The sequence below is a fragment of the Oncorhynchus gorbuscha genome, linkage group LG12 (assembly GCF_021184085.1).
Source record: "Oncorhynchus gorbuscha isolate QuinsamMale2020 ecotype Even-year linkage group LG12, OgorEven_v1.0, whole genome shotgun sequence".
In the NCBI taxonomy this organism is placed as follows: Eukaryota; Metazoa; Chordata; class Actinopteri; order Salmoniformes; family Salmonidae; genus Oncorhynchus; species Oncorhynchus gorbuscha.
Genome location: NC_060184.1, coordinates 67,481,429 through 67,502,040, shown reverse-complemented (window position 1 = coordinate 67,502,040; position 20,612 = coordinate 67,481,429). Strand labels below are relative to the sequence as shown.

Here is a 20,612-nt window from a genome sequence, read left to right as displayed (position 1 = left end):
CCCAGGTGGGATGCCGGGTGGCACCTCTAGAGGGGGGGTAGTGTCACGTCTGCTCCCGCTCTTCCCCCGCCTGGCACTTGAGGGCGCCAGGCTGCCCTGCATCACGCACTCCTGCCATCTATTATGCACACCTGCCTTCCCTCGTCACACGCATCAGCGGTATTGAACTCCCCTGGACTCACTCATCACCTGTTTATTACCACCCCTATATTTGTCAGTTCCCCTGCTCTGTTCCCTGCTGCTGCATTAATTGTTTTTTTTCTTCTGTGTTACTCGTTTGCTGATGCTGTTCCTGTCTCGTTCCATGTCCGTTCTATACTAAATGTTTGACTCCCCGTACCTGCTTCGTCTCGCCAGCGTCATCCCATGTGACAGTTTGGGGTTTTAGGCTGGGTTTCTGTATAGCACTTTGTGACATCGGCGGATGTATAAAGGGCTTTATAAATTCATTTGATTGATTGATTGATTCTCTCTGCTACCGTATGCCAAGTGGTACCGGAGCGCCAAGTCTAGGTCCAAGAGGCTTCTCAACAGCTTCTACCCCCAAGCCATTAGACTCCTGAACATCTAATCAAATGGCTACCCAGACTATTTGCACCCCACCCCCTTTTATGCTGCTGCTACTCTGTTTAGTATCTATGCATAGTCACTTTAATAACTCTACCTACATGTACATATTACCCCAACTAACCAGTGCCCATGCACATTGACTCTGTACCAGTACCCCTGTATATAGTCTCACTATTGTTATTTTACTGCTGCTAATTATTTGTTACTTTTATTTTTATTTTTTGGGGTATTTTTCTTAAAATGGCATCTTTGGTTAAGGGCTTGTAAGTAAGTGTTTCACCTGTTGTATTCAGCGCATGTTTATGAATCCCCCGCAACACACACACCTTTACCTGCACAAAATTGGAATCAGTCATATAACTTTTGGATTAACCAATTAACCAAAGGATCCATCAAAAGCATTTGGGGTGTCATCATATAGTGGTCTCTGACTTGTGGTCAGACTCGCTCAGGTGGAATAAACTTAAACTTGCGCTTTTTTTAATGCAAAATCGAATGTCATTGAGAAAACAGAAAGTATATGTAATCTGATTATATTTTTGCTGGTAATGCAATCGGTTACAGTTTTTTGTAAACACACACACACACACACACACACACACACACACACACACACACACACACACACACACACACACACACACACACACACACACACACACACACACACACACACACACACACACACACACACACACACACACACACACACACACACACACACACACACACACACACACACACACTACCTGATGATTGTGCCAGTTGAACTTTTCGGCTATCAGTATCCTTTTCCGCACAAGTTGTTTGAAAAAGTAACTGTAATAATGTTACTTGTTACATTACTCTGTTACTCATAAACGTGTTACCCCCAACACTGGTTACGGGGCATTCTGACTCTGGTTGAATAGAAGTAGGTTAACCAGTCTGTAAACATTGGAAAACGAAGTATGAGCTACTGTCCAGCAACTGAGTTATCTCGAGAGTGACTAGCAGCAACACTGATTATCTAACCTGGTGGTAGGTTTGGAGAATTAACATAACAGGTTAGAATAATTAAGTTAAGATGAGGAAGAGGGTTAGGGTATGTCTCTCTCTTTCTCAATTCAGTTGTGAATTCAATTCAAGGGGCTTTATTGGCATTTTAAACATATGTTAACATTGCCAAAGCAAGTGAAGTAAATAATAAACAAAAGTGGAATAAACAATCAAAATGAACAGTAAACATTACAGTAAACATTTCCAAAACAATAAAGACATTTCAAATGTCATATTATGTGCAAATAGTTCAAGTACAAAAGGGAAAATAAATAAACATGGTTGTATTCACAATGGTGTTTGTTCTTCACTGGTTGCCCTTTTCTTGTCTCTCTCTCTCTCTCTCTCTCTCTCTCTCTCTCTCTCTCTCTCTCTCTCTCTCTCTCTCTCTCTCTCTCTCTCTCTCTTTATCTTGCACACACTTCCTGTGATCTTGTGGCCGCAGAGGCGCGTTTGAAAGAGGGTCTGTGATATTTTGAACCTTTGAAGAGTGTTCTCTGTCTGTGTCTGTCTCTGCTCTCACTGCAGATTATGGAGAGATTGGTTGATTGATTATCAGAGAGTAACTTTACCAACGCTACCTCTGCTAGCTTCTCTCTGGGGTGAGGAGACAGAGAACACAGGGAGAGGAGAGGACAGGCGAGAAAGAGAAGAGGTGAGGACTGACTGAGGAGAGTGGGAGGACCAGGCCTCTGAGTGGACTGATACAGGAAGAGCGGTAGAGAGGGAGGGTGTTGACTCCCTGTTGCCCCGCTGTTGGGATAGTTACAATGGCATCGCCTCCATTGATGTACCACGGGGCAATCAGTAAACTGGACTGTGAGGATCTGCTGGGGAAGAAGGGGAAGGATGGAGCCTACCTCATCAGAGACAGCGAAACAATCCAAGGAGCCATGTGTCTGTGTGTCTAGTGAGTATTACACTCCTTGTTCTTTTTACAGAAATGTAGGACATTTAATGTACACCAATCCATCATCCAAGCATTTTATAAATGCTTTATAGAATCCATCCTAGTTTTAATATTGCAGGGTGGTTTGGTGCTTTAGGGAACACTAGTCAGTACTCATTGGAGAAAACCAGGAACCCCTGTGACATCTCTAAAAAAAATTACACATTACACACTCGATGATCAGTACAGCCCCATACCCTCCATGGCTAATTGTATGTGGACACCTGCTCGTCAAACATGGGCATTAATATGGAGTTGTTCCCCCCTTTGCTGCTATAACAGCGTCCACTCTTCTTGGAAGGCTTTCCACTAGATGTTGAAACATTACTGCAGGGACTTGCTTCCATTCATCCAGAAGAGCATTGGTGAGGTTTGGCACTAATGTTGGGTGTTTAGGCCTGTCTCACAGTCAGCATTCCAATTCATCCCAAAGGTGTTCAATGGAGTTGAGGTCAGGGATCTGTGCAGGTCAGTCAAGTTCTTCCACATCGATCTCAACAAACCGTTTCTGTATGGACCTCACTTTGTGCATGGGTGCATTGTCATGCTGCAACAGGAAAGAACCTTTCCCAAACTGTTGCCACAAGGTTGGAAGCTCAGAATTGTCTAGAAGGTCATTGTATTCTGTAGCATTAAGATTTCCCTGCACTGGAACTAAGGGGCCTAGCCTAAACCATGAAAAACAGCCCCAGACCATTATTCTTCCTCCATCAAACTTTATAGTTGGCACTATGTATTCGGGCAGGTAGTGTTCTCCTGGCATCTGCCAAACCAAGATTCATCCACCTGACTGCCAGATGGTGAAGCATGAGTCATCACTCCAGAGAATGCGTTTCCATTGCTCCAGATCCCAATGGTGGTGAGCTTTACACCACTCCGACGCTTCGCATTGCTCATGGGGATCTTAGGCTTGTGTGTGGCTGATTGGCCAGGAAACCCATTTCATGAAACTCCCGATGAACAGTTATTGTGCTGACATTGCTTCCAGAGGCAGTTTGGAACTGTATTGAGTGTTGCAACTGAGGACAGACAATTTTTACGAGCTATGCGCTTCAGCACTCTGGGCGGTCCCATTTTGTGAGCTTGTGTGGCCTACCACGTCGTGACTGAGACGTTGTTACTTCTACACATTTCCACTTCACAATAACAGCACTTACAGTTGACCAGGCAGCTCAAGCAGGGCAGAAATGTGATGAACTGACTTGTAGGAAAGGTTGCATCCTATAACGGTGCCATGTTGAAAGTCATTCTATGTTTTATTATTTTATTTTATTTTGTTGCATATAGATTGTGGCTTCCACAATGTATTTAATTGTAATTGTCTCCATCATTTCCAATCTCCCATATATTTTTTCTGTATATATATATAAAAATATATATTTATTTTTAAGAAAAAAAAAGTCCTGTATTATTTTCCCCTAACCCTGCCACCCCTCCCCTAATTGGAGTAAACTAGTGGACAACAACATTTAGGTTTCTACTTCCAGCTGATACATACTATATACATTTTACGGATACAGTATATATTACAATAGTTATCTTTAGTTTGTTTTTAGTCCCATCCTCCCAACCACTCAACCCCTCCCATCTATCTCTGAACACCATCCAGGTTCTATTTGACATACATTTTCAACTGTGCTATGATGTTTCACAAAAGATCTGAACCTTTCTAATCTTACAGATTCTACATATTTTAAATTAAAGATAAACATTTTTGCTAAGAGTACTATTATAGTATTGATCGATTGACTATGCATTTTAAAATCACCCAGCAGTGCTATTTGCAGAGTTAGCTCCAGGTAAATGTTGCAATTCTTCAGCCATTCCTGAACCTGCGACCAAAAATGGAAAATTATCTAATGATTCTGTCTCTTCGCAGCTAAATCTGCAGAACTGGCATGGTTGTATCCCCCATATATATAACATTCTATTGGTTGCAATACTTTTGTATAATAATTTAAATGGAAAAACTCTTAAATTTTGAATCCAGAGTTGTTTTGTGTATCAGTCCATAAACCATGTGCCATGGAATCAGTACATTGAAAAGCTCTTCCCAACTATTATGCAATCTATATGGCACAGCTGTAAATGTTTTGGACCTTAAATGAAACTGGTATACTTTTTTTATTTATCACAATTTTATTTAGCCAATTTTGCTCTTTAATGTGGGGCAGACAGACAACTGCCTAACTTTCTCCCCCTTCCACTTGCCTCTTCCATTTTTGCAGTAATGCTGCAATTAGTTGGTTGTAATTTTTAATAGAGCATATATTTACATAGACATAGATACATATATTTACAATAGAGCATATATTTACATATATTTTTTGTTAGCTACAAGTGTGACATATTATATCAATAGTCCCGTTTAATTTTGTCTGCCTTGCCATTCCAAATAAAATGGAATATTTTTTGCTCATATAATTCAAAAAACTGTTTGCTAGGTGTAGGCAAGGCCATAAGCAAATAGGTAAACGGGATATGACTAAAGAGTTATCATGGTGATTTGTCCACAAATGGGCAGGTATCTTCCTTTCCACGGTAGCAAGATCGTATTTATTTTGCTAACTTACTATAAAAATGTATTGTAATGAGAGCATTTTTTTCATTCGGGGTATGAACACTGAGTATGTGCATTTCACCATCAGACCATTTTATTAGTAAACTATACGGTAATGTAAAAGTTAGATATTTTTTATTGATCCAATACGTAATACGGTTCATTTATTATAATTTGATTGTAATCCAGAAAGGTTAGAAAATGTATTTAAATCCTCTATGAGGCTGTGGAGGGAATCCAAATTGTGGATTTAAAAGAAAACCCTTTTTGTAAGCACTGGATTTCTAGGCCCTTGATAGTATTATTGGATCTGATTTTAATAGATAACATTTTGATGCCATAATAAATAGATATGCCGATAGTGGACAACCTTGTTTTACTCCTCTTGACAGTTTAATACTTTCTGAGAAATATACATTATTTACTATTTTACACTTAGGGTTACTATATATATATATATAACTTTAACCCATTGTATAAGATATTTTCCAAAATTGAAATATTCCAGGAATTCATATATACATTCCAGTTGTACTTTATCAAAATCCTTTTTAAAGTCAGCTATGAATACCAGGCAATGTTTCACAGATTTTTCATAGTGTTCTATTGTTTCCAGTACTTGTCTTATATTATCTCCATTTTATTGTCCATATGTAAAAAACCTGTCTGATTAGGATGAATAATATACGACAATACCTTTTTAATTCTATGCACTATAAATGTTTCTAGATTTTTTTGCATTACAACATTGAAGTGTAAGGGGCCTCCAATTGTTTAAATGGACTGGACCTCTATATTTACCACTTGGGTGCTGTTTCAGTAATAATGAAATCGGACCTAGTTGAGTATCTAATAATATACATTTTTATAGGAATGGTTAAAACATGCTAATAATGGTCCTCTGAGTACATCAAAAAAGGTTTGGTATCCCTCAACTGGTATGCCATCCAGCCTTAGACTTTTCCCAGACTTAAATACTTTAATTGTATCAAGAAATTCCTCCACTGTAATTTGGCATTCACATGATTCATTCGCTATAGCTGTTAATTTTACATTATTCCAAAAACATATTTACAATTAACTTTGGCTAGTGGAGATGAAAGGAAAACATATGCTTAAAGTACTTTGCTTACTTTGCTTCTTTCAACATGTAATTTGGTGAACATGGGTGACTCCGTCATTTGTAACACGTTTCAGTCAATTATTTGTGTGAGTATTTCTATGTTGAAGATTTAAAAAATAATTTGGTGCATTTTTCCTCATATTCCATCCAGTTCGCTTTGTTATAATATCTTCTTTCTTGAATAAGTTCCTCCAGTTATTTTAGTTTTTCCTCTAACTTATTCTTATTCTATGGTACAGATTTTATTGCTATATATCTACTGCCAGGGTTTGTCTCTGGAGATTGTATGGCTGTGTGCTCAATTTTGTACACCTGTCAGCAATGGGTGTGGCTCAAATTTCAAGGGATTTCCACCTACTTTTGGCCATGTACAGTCATGGCCAAAAGTTTTGAGAATAACACAAATATTAATTTTCACAAAGCCTGCTGCCTCAGTGTCTTTAGATATTTTTTGTCAGGTGTTACTATGGAATACTGAAGTATAATTACAAGCATTTCATAAGTGTCAAAGGCTTTTATTGATAATTACGTGAAGTTGATACAAAGAGTCATTATTTGAATAATTTGTGTTGACCCTTCTTTTTCAAGACCTCTGCAATCTGCCCTGGCATGCTGCCAATTAACATCTGGGTCACATCCTGGCTGATGGCAGCCCATTCTTGCATAATCAATGCTTGGAGTTTGTCAGAATTTGTGGGTTTTTGTTTGTCCACCAGCCTCTTGAGGATAAGGTGGTGAGGGTAGGCAACAACATCTCCTCCCCGCTGATCCTCAACACGGGGGCCCCACAAGGGTGCGTTCTGAGCCCTCTCCTGTACTCCCTGTTCACCCACGACTGCGTGGCCACGCACGCCTCCAACTCAATCATCAAGTTTGCGGACGACACAACAGTGGTAGGCTTGATTACCAACAACGACGAGACGGCCTACAGGGAGGAGGTGAGGGCCCTCGGATTGTGGTGTCAGGAAAATAACCTCACACTCAACGTCAACAAAACTAAGGAGATTATTGTGGACTTCAGGAAACAGCAGAGGGAACACCCCCCTATCCACATCGATGGAACAGTAGTGGAGAGGGTAGCAAGTTTTTTAAGTTCCTCGGCATACACATCACAGACAAACTGAATTGGTCCACTCACACTGACAGCGTCGTGAAGAAGGTGCAGCAGCGCCTCTTCAACCTCAGGAGGCTGAAGAAATTCGGCTTGTCACCAAAAGCACTCACAAACTTCTACAGATGCACAATCGAGAGCATCCTGGCGGGCTGTATCACCGCCTGGTACGGCAACTGCTCCGCCCTCAACCGTAAGGCTCTCCAGAGGGTAGTGAGGACTGCACAACGCATCACCGGGGGCAAACTACCTGCCCTCCAGGACACCTACACCACCCGATGTTACAGGAAGGCCATAAAGATCATCAAGGACATCAACCACCCGAACCACTGCCTGTTCACCCCGCTATCATCCAGAAGGCGAGGTCAGTACAGGTGCATCAAAGCTGGGACCGAGAGACTGAAAAACAGCTTCTATCTCAAGGCCATCGGACTGTTAAACAGCCACCACTAACATTGAGCGGCTGCTGCCAACACACTGTCATTGACACTGACCCAACTCCAGCCACTTTAATAATGGGCATTGATGGGAAATGATGTAAATATATCACTAGCCACTTTAAACAATGCTACCTTATATAATGTTACTTACCCTACATTATTCATCTCATATGCATATGTATATACTGTACTCTACATCATCGACTGCATCCTTATGTAATACATGTATCACTAGCCACTTTAACTATGCCACTTTGTTTACTTTGTCTACACACTCATCTCATATGTATATACTGTACTCGATACCATCTACTGTATGCTGCTCTGTACCATCACTCATTCATATATCCTTATGTACATATTCCTTATCCCCTTACACTGTGTATAAGACAGTAGTTTTGGAATTGTTAGTTAGATTACTTGTTGGTTATCACTGCATTGTCGGAACTAGAAGCACAAGCATTTCGCTACACTCGCATTAACATCTGCTAACCATGTGTATGTGATAAATAAAATTTGATTTGATTTTGATTTTGATTAAACACAAGTTCTCAATGGGACAAAGTTCTGGGGAGTTTGGAGGCGCTACCAGGAGACAGGCCAGTACATCAGGAGATGTGGAGGAGGCCGTAGGAGGGCAACAACCCAGCAGCAGGACCATGAGGGTGGTATGAGGGCCCGACATCCACAGGTGGGGGTTGTGCTTACAGCCCAACACCGTGCCGGACGTTTGGCATTTGCCAGAGAACACCAAGATTGGCAAATTCGCCACTGGGGCCCTGTGCTCTTCACAGATGAAAGCAGGTTCACACTGAGCACATGTGACAGACGTGACAGAGTCTGGAGACGCCGTGGAGAACATTCTGCTGCCTGCAACATCCTCCAGCATGACCGGTTTGGCGGTCGGTCAGTCATGGTGTGGGGTGGCATTTCTTTGGTGGGCCGCACAGCCCTCCATGTGCTCGCCAGAGGTAGCCTGACTGCCATTAGGTACTGAGATGAGACCCCTTGTGAGACCATATGCTGGTGTGGTTGGCCCTGGGTTCCTCTTAATGCAAGACAATGCTAGACCTCATGTGGCTGGAGTGTGTCAGCAGTTCCTGCAAGAGGAAGGCATTGATGCTATGGACTGGCCCGCCCGTTCCCCAGACCTGAATCCAATTGAGCACATCTGGGACATCATGTCTCGCTCCATCCACCAACGCCACGTTGCACCACAGACTGTCCAGGAGTTGGCGGATGCTTTAGTCCAGGTCTGGGAGGAGATCCCTCAGGAGACCATCTGCCACCTCATCAGGAGCATGCCCAGGCATTGTAGGGAGGTCATACAGGCACGTGGAGGCCACACACACTACTGAGCCTAATTTGAACTTGTTTTAAGGACATTACATCAAAGTTGGATCAGCCTGTAGTGTGGTTTTCCACTTTAATTTTGAGTGTGACTCCAAACCCAGACCTCCATGGGTTGATAAATTTGATTTCCATTGATATATTTTGTGTGATTTTGTTGTCAGCACATTCAAGTATGTAAAGAAAAAAGTATTTAATAAGAATATTTCATTCATTCAGATCTAGGATGTGTTATTTTAGTGTTCCCTTTATTTTTTTGAGCAGTGTATATGTTTCGTTCCCCGAGCCACTTAGTTATCACTTTTGCCTTATGGCATGCTGGAACAGGGGTGGCAGGGTATCCTAGTGGTTAGAGCGTTGGACTAGTAACCGGAAGGTTGCAATTTCAAATCCCGAGCGGACAAGGTAAAAATCTGTCGTTCTGCCTCTGAACAGGCAGTTAACCCACTGTAGTCATTGAAAATAAGAATTTGTTCTTAACTAACTTGCCTAGTTAATTAAAAAGGTATTGTTCGTCACCAAACTGTTCCTGGATGGTTGGGAGAAGTTGCTCTCAGAGGTTGGGTTGGTACCATTCTTTATTCATGGCTGTGTTCTTAGGAAACATTGTGAGTGAGCCCACTCCCTTGGCTGAGAAGCAAGCCCACACATGAATGGTCTCAGGATGCTTTACTGTTGGCATGACACAGGACTGATGGTAGCACTCACCTTGTCTTCTCCGGATGCACCAAACAATCGGAAAGGGGATTCATCAGAGAAAATAACTTTACCCCAGTTCTCAGCAGTCCAATCACTGTACCTTTTGCAGAATATCAGTCTGTCCCAAATGTTTTTCCTGGAGAGAAGTGACTTTTTTGCTACCCTTCTTGACACCAGGCCATCCTCCAAAAGTCTTTGCCTCACTGTGTGTGCAGATGCACTCACACCTGCCTACTGCCAATCCTGAGCAAGCTCTGTACTGATGGTGCCCCGATATTTGTACTATGGTGCACCGATATTTGTACATTGCAGAATAATAGTGAAGACTTCAGAACTATGAAATAACAAATATGGAATCATCTACTAACCAAAAAAGTGTTAAACAAATCAAAAAATATTTTATATTTGAGATTCTTCAATATATTTGAGATTCTTCACCCTTTGGCTTGATGACAGCGTTGCACACTCTTAGCATTCTCTCAGCCAGATTCATGAGGTAGTCAGCTGGAATGCATTTCAATTATCAGGTGTGCCTTATTAAAAGTTAATTTATGGAATTTCCTTCCTTATTAATGCATTTGAGCCAATCAGTTGTGTTGTGACAGGTCAGAGTTTGTATACAGAAGATAGCTCTATTTGGTAAAAGACCAAGTGTCACATGTGCTCCCTCTCTGGCCTCTAGGTCACCAGGCTGCTGTTTGCACACCTGTCATGTGCATCAGCGCCTAACGACACTCACCTGGACTCCATCACCTCCTTAATTACCTCCCCTATTTGTGTCACTCCCTTTGGTTCATTCCCCAGATGTTGTTTCTCTTTCATGTCTGTATGCTGTTAGTGTTTCTTGTTTTGTATTATGTTCCATTTCTTTATTAAATATTCACTCACTGTACTTGCTTCCCGACTCTCAGCGCACATCGCTACACCAAGTCTATTATGGCAAGAACAGCTAAAATAAGCAAAGAGAAATGACAGTCCATCATTACTTTAAGACATGGTCAGTCATTACGCAAAAACCATCAAGCGCTATGATGAAACTGGCTCTAATGAGGACCGCCACAGGAAAGGAAGGCCCAGAGGTACTTCTGTTGCAGAGGAAAAGTTAATTAGATTTACCAGCCTCAGAGATTGCAGTCCAAATAAATGCTTCACAGAGCTCAAGTAACAGACAATCTCAACATCAACTGTTCAGAGGAGAATGCGTGAATCAGGCCTTCATGGTCGAATTGCTGCAAAGAAACCACTACTAAAGGACACCAATAAGAAGAAGAGACTTGCTTTGGCCAAGAAACACGAGCAATGGACATTAGATCTGTGGGAATCTGTTATGCAGGTGAATGAGGACCCAAAAGCGACTTGGCGAAAACAGAGTCTTTAATCCAGTAAGATACTTAACAAAACAAAAGGCATAATACTACTCGTAAAGACGAGAACAGACTGGAGACTTGATCAAGAACTGCAGGTTGCCTCGGGAAGGCACTTGAACCTAGCAGACTCAGACACCTGCTCACCACGCAGCATCTGAGGGAAACACGACACGACAGGGCAAAACATAGACACAGCACGGTGAATATAGACAAGGATCCGACAGGGCAGGTACGGAAAACAAGGAGAGAAATAGGGACTCTAATCAGGGAAAAGGATCGGGAACAGGTGTGGGAAGACTAAATGATTGATTAGGGGAATAGGAACAGCTGGGAGCAGGAACGGAACGATAGAGAGAAGAGAGAGCGAGAGAGTGAGAGAGGGAGGGGAGAGAGAGGGATAGAAAGAGGGAAAGAACCTAATAAGACCAGCAGAGGGAAACGAATAGAAGGGGAAGCACAGGGACAAGACATGATAATTAATGACAAAACATGACAGTACCCCCCACTCACCGAGCGCCTCCTGGCGCACTCGAGGAGGAACCCTGGCGGCAACGGAGGAAATCATCAATAAGCGAACGGTCCAGCACGTCCCGAGACGGAACCCAACTCCTCTCCTCAGGACCGTAACCCTCCCAATTCACTAAGTATTGGTGACCCCGTCCCCGAGAACGCATGTCCATGATCTTACGTACCTTGTAAATAGGTGCGCTCTCGACAAGGACGGGAGGGGGAGGGAAGACGAACGGGGGTGCGAAGAAAGGGCTTGACACAGGAGACATGGAAGACAGGATGGACGCGACGAAGATGTCGCGGAAGAAGCAGTCGCACAGCGACAGGATTGACGACCTGGGAGACACGGAACGGACCAATGAACCGCGGAGTCAACTTACGAGAAGCTGTCGTAAGAGGAAGGTTGCGAGTGGAAAGCCACACTCTCTGGCCGCAACAATACCTTGGACTCTTAATCCTGCGTTTATTGGCGGCTCTCACAGTCTGTGCCCTGTAACGGCAAAGTGCAGACCTCACCCTCCTCCAGGTGCGCTCACAACGTTGGACAAACGCTTGAGCGGAGGGAACGCTGGACTCGGCAAGCTGGGATGAGAACAGAGGAGGCTGGTAACCCAGACTACTCTGAAACGGAGATAACCCGGTAGCAGACGAAGGAAGCGAGTTGTGAGCGTCTTCTGCCCAGGGGAGCTGTTCTGCCCAAGACGCAGGGTTTCTGAAAGAAAGGCTGCGTAGTATGCGACCAATCGTCTGATTGGCCCTCTCTGCTTGACCGTTAGACTGGGGATGAAACCCGGAAGAGAGACTGACGGACGCACCAATCAAACGACAGAACTCCCTCCAAAACTGTGACGTGAATTGCGGACCTCTGTCTGAAACGGCGTCTAACGGGAGGCCATGAATTCTGAACACATTCTCGATGATGATTTGTGCCGTCTCCTTAGCGGAAGGAAGTTTAGCGAGGGAATGAAATGTGCCGCCTTAGAGAACCTATCGACAACCGTAAGAATCACAGTCTTCCCCGCAGACAAAGGCAGACCGGTAATGAAGTCTAGGGCGATGTGAGACCATGGTCGAGAAGGAATGGGGAGCGGTCTGAGACGACCGGCAGGAGGAGAGTTACCCGACTTAGTCTGCGCGCAGTCCGAACAAGCAGCCACGAAACGGCGCGTGTCACGCTCCTGAGTCGGCCACCAAAAGCGCTGGCGAATAGACGCAAGAGTGCCTCGAACACCGGGATGACCAGCTAACTTGGCAGAGTGAGCCCACTGAAGAACAGCCAGACGAGTGGAAACAGGAACGAAAAGGAGGTTACTAGGACAAGCGCGCGGCGACGCAGTGTGCGTGAGTGCTTGCTTAACCTGTCTTTCAATTCCCCAGACTGTTAACCCGACAACACGCCCATAAGGAAGAATCCCCTCGGGATCAGTAGAAGCCACAGAAGAACTAAACAGACGGGATAAGGCATCAGGCTTGGTGTTTTTGCTACCCGGGCGGTAAGAAATCACAAACTCGAAACGAGCAAAAAACAACGCCCAACGAGCTTGACGGGCATTAAGTCGTTTGGCAGAACGGATGTACTCAAGGTTCTTATGGTCTGTCCAAACGACAAAAGGAACGGTCGCCCCCTCCAACCACTGTCGCCATTCGCCTAGGGCTAAGCGGATGGCGAGCAGTTCACGGTTACCCACATCATAGTTGCGCTCAGATGGCGACAGGCGATGAGAAAAATAAGCGCAAGGATGAACCTTATCGTCAGACTGGAAGCGCTGGGAAAGAATGGCTCCCACGCCTACCTCTGAAGCGTCAACCTCGACAATGAATTGTCTAGTGACGTCAGGAGTAACGAGGATAGGAGCGGACGTAAAACGTTCTTTTAGAAGATCAAAAGCTCCCTGGGCGGAACCGGACCACTTAAAACACGTCTTGACAGAAGTAAGAGCTGTGAGAGGGGCAGCAACTTGACCGAAATTACGAATGAAACGCCGATAGAAATGAGCGAAACCTAAAAAGCGCTGCAACTCGACACGTGACCTTGGAACGGGCCAATCACTGACAGCTTGGACCTTAGCGGAATCCATCTGAATGCCTTCAGCGGAAATAACGGAACCGAGAAAAGTAACGGAGGAGACATGAAAAGAGCACTTCTCAGCCTTTACGTAGAGACAATTCTCTAAAAGGCGCTGTAGAACACGTCGAACGTGCTGAACATGAATCTCGAGTGACGGTGAAAAAATCAGGATATCGTCAAGATAGACAAAAACAAAGATGTTCAGCATGTCTCTCAGAACATCATTAACTAATGCCTGAAAAACAGCTGGCGCATTGGCGAGACCAAACGGCAGAACCCGGTACTCAAAATGCCCTAACGGAGTGTTAAACGCCGTTTTCCACTCGTCCCCCTCTCTGATGCGCACGAGATGGTAAGCGTTACGAAGGTCCAACTTAGTAAAGCACCTGGCTCCCTGCAGAATCTCGAAGGCTGATGACATAAGGGGAAGCGGATAACGATTCTTAACCGTTATGTCATTCAGCCCTCGATAATCCACGCAGGGCGCAGAGTACCGTCCTTCTTCTTAACAAAAAGAACCCCGCCCCGGCCGGAGAGGAAGAAGGCACTATGGTACCGGCGTCAAGAGACACAGATAAATAATCCTCGAGAGCCTTACGTTCGGGAGCCGACAGAGAGTATAGTCTACCCCGAGGAGGAGTGGTCCCCGGAAGGAGATCAATACTACAATCATACGACCGGTGAGGAGGAAGGGAGTTGGCTCGGGACCGACTGAAGACCGTGCGCAGATCATGATATTCCTCCGGCACTCCTGTCAAATCGCCAGGTTCCTCCTGAGAAGTGGGGACAGAAGAAATGGGAGGGATGGCAGACATTAAACACTTCACATGACAAGATACGTTCCAGGATAGGATAGAATTACAAGACCAATTAATAGAAGGATTATGACATACTAGCCAGGGATGACCCAAAACAACAGGTGTAAAAGGTGAACGAAAAATCAAAAAAGAAATAGTCTCACTGTGGTTACCAGATACTGTGAGAGTTAAAGGTAGTGTCTCAAATCTGATACTGGGAAGATGACTACCATCTAAGGCAAACATGGGCGTAGGCTTGTCTAACTGTCTGAAAGGAATGTTATGTTTCCGAACCCATGCTTCGTCCATGAAACAACCCTCAGCCCCAGAGTCAATCAAGGCACTGCATGTAGCACCCGAACCGGTCCAGCGTAGATGGACCGACATAGTAGTACAGGATCTAGATGAAGAGACCTGAGTAGTAGCGCTCACCAGTAGCCCTCCGCTTACTGATGAGCTCTGGCCTCTTACTGGACATGAATTGACAAAATGTCCATCAAATCCGCAATAGAGGCACAGGCGGTTGGTGATCCTCCGTTCCCTCTCCTTGGTCGAGATGCGAATACCTCCCAGCTGCATGGGCTCAGTCTCTGAGCCAGAGGAGGGAGATGGTTGCGATGCGGAGCAGGGAAACACCGTTGACGCGAGCTCTCTTCCACGAGCTTGGTGACGAAGATCTACCCGTCGTTCTATGCGGATGGCGAGAGCAATCAAAGAGTCCACACTGGAAGGAACCTCCCGAGAGAGAATCTCATCTTTGACCACTGTGTGGAGTCCCTCCAGAAAACGAGCGAGCAGCGCCGGCTCGTTCCAGTCACTAGAGGCAGCAAGAGTACGAAACTCTATAGAGTAATCCGTTATGGATCGATCACCTTGGCATAGGGAAGCCAGGGCCCTAGAAGCCTCCCCACCAAAAACTGAACGGTCAAAAACCCGAATCATCTCCTCTTTAAAGTTCTGGTAATTGTTAGAACAATCAGCCCTTGCCTCCCAGATAGCTGTGCCCCACTCTCGGGCCCGGCCAGTAAGGAGTGAAATGACGTAAGCAACCCGAGCTCTCTCGCTAGAGTATGTGTTGGGTTGGAGAGAGAACACAATATCACACTGGGTGAGAAAGGAGCGGCACTCCGTGGGCTGCCCGGAGTAGCAAGGTGGGTTATTAACCCTAGGTTCCGGAGGCTCGGCAGGCCAGGAAGTAACAGGTGGCACGAGACGAAGACTCTGGAACTGTCCAGAGAGGTCGGAAACCTGAGCGGCCAGGTTCTCCACGGCATGGCGAGCAGCAGACAATTCCTGCTCGTGTCTGCCGAGCATGGCTCCTTGGATCTTGACGGCAGTGTTACGAGCCTCTGTAGTCGCTGGGTCCATTCCTTGGTCGGATCCTTCTGTTATGCAGGTGAATGAGGACCCAAAAGCGACTTGGCGAAAACAGAGTCTTTAATCCAGTAAGATACTTAACAAAACAAAAGGCATAATACTACTCGTAAAGACGAGAACAGACTGGAGACTTGATCAAGAACTGCAGGTTGCCTCGGGAAGGCACTTGAACCTAGCAGACTCAGACACCTGCTCACCACGCAGCATCTGAGGGAAACACGACACGACAGGGCAAAACATAGACACAGCACGGTGAATATAGACAAGGATCCGACAGGGCAGGTACGGAAAACAAGGAGAGAAATAGGGACTCTAATCAGGGAAAAGGATCGGGAACAGGTGTGGGAAGACTAAATGATTGATTAGGGGAATAGGAACAGCTGGGAGCAGGAACGGAACGATAGAGAGAAGAGAGAGCGAGAGAGTGAGAGAGGGAGGGGGAGAGAGAGGGATAGAAAGAGGGAAAGAACCTAATAAGACCAGCAGAGGGAAACGAATAGAAGGGGAAGCACAGGGACAAGACATGATAATTAATGACAAAACATGACAGAATCTGTCCTTTGGTCTGATGAGTCCAAATTTGTCACGTTCACTGTCTTCAAACTCCCTGTCATAGATGAGCCAAGGTGCAGCGTGCATGTAATTCCATATCTTTTAATAAAGTGAAACTTTTACAAAAAAAACAGGTAAACAGAAACCCGAACGTGATGCAACCGTGGTGCACACAAACACACACAGAAAATAATTAATTACCCACAACATTAGGTGGGAAAAAGGCTGCCTAAGTATTATTCCCAATCAGAGACAACGATAGCTGCCTCTGATTGGGAACCACACTCTGCCAAAAACAAAGAAATAGAAAACAGAATGCCCACCCAAATCACACCCTGACCTAACCAAATAGAGAAATAAAACGTCTCTCTAAGGTCAGGGCGTGACAAAATTAGAGATTTTTGGTTCCAACCACCGTGACTTTGAGACGCATAGTACTTGAACAGATGAACTCCGCATGTGTGGTTCTCACCACGAAGCATGTAGTAGGAAGGTGCTTTGCTGGTGACACTGTCTGTGATTTATTTAGAATTCAATGCACGTTCTGCAGCGATACGCCATCCCATCTGGTTTGCACTTAGTGGGACTATCATTTGTTTTTCAACAGGACATTGACCCAACACACCTCCAGGCTGTGTAAGGGCTATTTGACCAAGAAAGAGAGCGATGGAGTGCTGCATCAGATGACCTGGCCTCCACAATCAATCACCCGATCTCAAACCAATTGAGATGGTTTGGGATGAGTTGGACCACAGAGTGAAGGAAAAGCAGCCAACAAGTGCTCAGCATATGTGGGAACTCCTTCAAGACTGTTGGAAAAGCATTCCAGATGAAGCTGGTTGTTAGAATGCCAAGAGTGTGCAAAGCTGTCATCAAGGCAAAGGGTGGCTACTTTGAAGAATCTCAAATATAAAATATATTTAGATTTGTTTAGCACTTTTTTGGTTACTATATGATTCCATATGTGTTATTTCATAGTTTATGTCTTCACCATTATTCTACAATGTAGAAAATAGTACAAATAAAGAAAAACCCTTGAATGAGTAGGTGTTCAAACGTTTGACTGCTGCTCTATTTGTGTGTTGTGTTTCTGCAGTAAAAAGAAGGTGGTGTATACCTACAGAATCCTCCAGACCCACAATGGAAGCTACACCCTGCAGGTACACCCTGTGTGTGTGTGTGTGTGTGTGTGTGTGTGCGTGTGTGTGTGCGCTTGCGTTTGTATGTGTTTCTGATGGTCTGTCTGTCTGTGTGTAGACAGCGTCTGGTGTAGAGGAGAAATTCTTTAAAACGTTAGAGGAGCTGGTCCGCCATTATAAGCGTCGGAGGCAGGGATTGGCTCAGCATCTGCGCCACTCAGTCAAGCGGAAGACACTGCTACAACTTCCCGCCCCCAATGTCATCGACGAGGTGCCTGATTATGAAAGTAAGTAACACTCTGTCTGTCTGTCTGTTAGTTTCACTTCCATCTGTCACTGACTTTTTTTCAGACCTTTATCAGATGTCCAGATCGTTATCATCCTTAAATATACACTCACTACATGTCCGTTCTCTGTCCCTCTCTTGTCTAGATGTGGATGCATCAGACTACGTTGTTGTCCTGCCCTCTTGATTCAGCAGCACACCCCGGACCTACATCATCTATGAGCCTGTAAATATCTAGGTGTGGTGCCTGCAGGCAGGTTTTTAATTTTTTAAAATCCTGATGCCAGGGGCATGGATGGAGGGTTTTGCTCGAAATGCCAGATGAGCTGGTCAAATGTTAGCCCATAGGGCCTGTCTAATTCATTTTGTTTTAAGCTAAATGATCATTATCTGGCTAATATTGTAATTGGGGCCTCTAAGGAAAAAAATGGGCTGGTGTGTTAGAAATGCCAGGGCTGATTTTTGGTCTCAGTCCGCCCCTTCCTTATGCAATGTGTTGTGTGCTGTTCTGTGTGCTAGGAATACTGAGATTGTCAGAGAAAATAGTGTTTGTCTGGTTGTTGAAGTGGAAGTTAAAATCAAATTTTATTTGTCACATGCACGGAATACAACGTGTGTAGACGTACTGTGAAATGCTTGCTTACGAGCCCTTCCCTACTATGCTGAGTCAAAATATATATACAGTGCCTTGCGAAAGTATTCGGCCCCCTTGAACTTTGCGACCTTTTGCCACATTTCAGGCTTCAAACATAAAGATATAAAACTGTATTTTTTTGTGAAGAATCAACAACAAGTGGGACACAATCATGAAGTGGAACAACATTTATTGGATATTTCAAACTTTTTTAACATCTGAAAAATTGGGCGTACAAAATTATTCAGCCCCTTTACTTTCAGTGCAGCAAACTCTCTCCAGAAGTTCAGTGAGGATCTCTGAATGATCCAATGTTGACCTAAATGACTAATGATGATAAATACAATCCACCTGTGTGTAATCAAGTCTCCGTATAAATGCACCTGCACTGTGATAGTCTCAGAGGTCCGTTAAAAGCGCAGAGAGCATCATGAAGAACAAGGAACACACCAGGCAGGTCCGAGATACTGCTGTGAAGAAGTTTAAAGCCGGATTTGGATACAAAAATATTTCCCAAGCTTTAAACATCCCAAGGAGCACTGTGCAAGCGATAATATTGAAATGGAAGGAGTATCAGACCACTGCAAATCTACCAAGACCTGGCCGTCCCTCTAAACTTTCAGCTCATACAAGGAGAAGACTGATCAGAGATGCAGCCAAGAGGCCCATGATCACTCTGGATGAACTGCAGAGATCTACAGCTGAGGTGGGAGACTCTGTCCATAGGACAACAATCAGTCGTATATTGCACAAATCTGGCCTTTATGGAAGAGTGGCAAGAAGAAAGCCATTTCTTAAAGATATTCATAAAAAGTGTTGTTTAAAGTCACCTGGGAGACACACCAAACATGAAACATGTGGAAGAAGGTGCTCTGGTCAGATGAAACCAAAATTGAACTTTTTGGCAACAATGCAAAAACGTTATGTTTGGCGTAAAAGCAACACAGCTCATCACCCTGAACACACCATCCCCACTGTCAAACATGGTGGTGGCAGCATCATGGTTTGGGCCTGCTTTTCTTCAGCAGGGACAGGGAAGATGGTTAAAATTGGTCTAATGGTCTAATGTTGTTATGGTCTAATGTTGTTATGATCTAATGGTCTAATGTTGTTATGATCTAATGTTGTTATGATCTAATGGTCTAATGCTGTTATGGTCTAATGGTCTAATGTTGTTATGGTCTAATGTTGTTATGGTCTAATGGTCTAATGTTGTTATCGTAGAATGTATGCACACATGACTGTAAGTCGCTTTGGATAAAAGCGTCTGCTAAATGGCATATATTATTATTATTATTATTAAAATTGATGGGAAGATGGATGGAGCCAAATACAGGACCATTCAGGAAGAAAACCTGATGGAGTCTGCAAAAGACCTGAGACTGGGACGGAGATTTTGTCTTCCAACAAGACAATGATCCAAAACATAAAGCAAAATCTACAATGGAATGGTTCAAAAATAAACATATCCAGGTGTTAGAATGGCCAAGTCAAAGTCCAGACCTGAATCCAATTGAGAATCTGTGGAAAGAACTGAAAACTGCTGTTCACAAATGTTCTCCATCCAACCTCACTGAGCTCGAGCTGTTTTGCAAGGAGGAATGGGAGAAAAATTTCAGTCTCTCGATGTGCAAAACTGATAGAGACATACCCCAAGAGACTTACAGCTGTAATCGCAGCAAAAGGTGGCGCTACAAAGTATTAACTTAAGGGGGCTGAATAATTTTGCACGCCCAATTTTTCAGTTTTTGATTTTTTTTTTTAAGTTTGAAATATCCAATAAATGTCATTACACTTCATGATTGTGTCCCACTTGTTGTTGATTCTTCAAAAAAACAAGAATGAAGCTTTATCATACAAATAATATTTTGGTGGGTGCTTATATTTGTCCTGTCTTACACATCTACAGGTGTGTATTAATACGCATGTGTGAATTGGAAATTCGTTTTTTGCATAATCCACTGTCCCGGAGACACCTTCGAAGAGTGGGGTAACAGGGAGTACCAGTATCAGTAGCATATCAATGTTTAGAAGTACGAGGT

The 20,612-nt window shown here is 44.0% G+C and overlaps 1 protein-coding gene across 1 annotated transcript; it reads left to right on the top strand.

Moving 5' to 3' along the window:
* The first annotated feature begins 2,079 nt into the window (after positions 1–2,079).
* si:ch73-264p11.1 (uncharacterized protein LOC100000923 homolog) lies at positions 2,080–18,676 on the top strand. Its single transcript, XM_046290817.1, has 4 exons — positions 2,080–2,518; positions 17,608–17,671; positions 17,769–17,937; positions 18,083–18,676. Exons 1-4 carry the CDS (start codon positions 2,379–2,381, stop codon positions 18,121–18,123), a joined length of 414 nt encoding a protein of 137 aa, XP_046146773.1. The 5' UTR covers positions 2,080–2,378; the 3' UTR covers positions 18,124–18,676.
* The last annotated feature ends 1,936 nt before the right edge of the window (positions 18,677–20,612 follow it).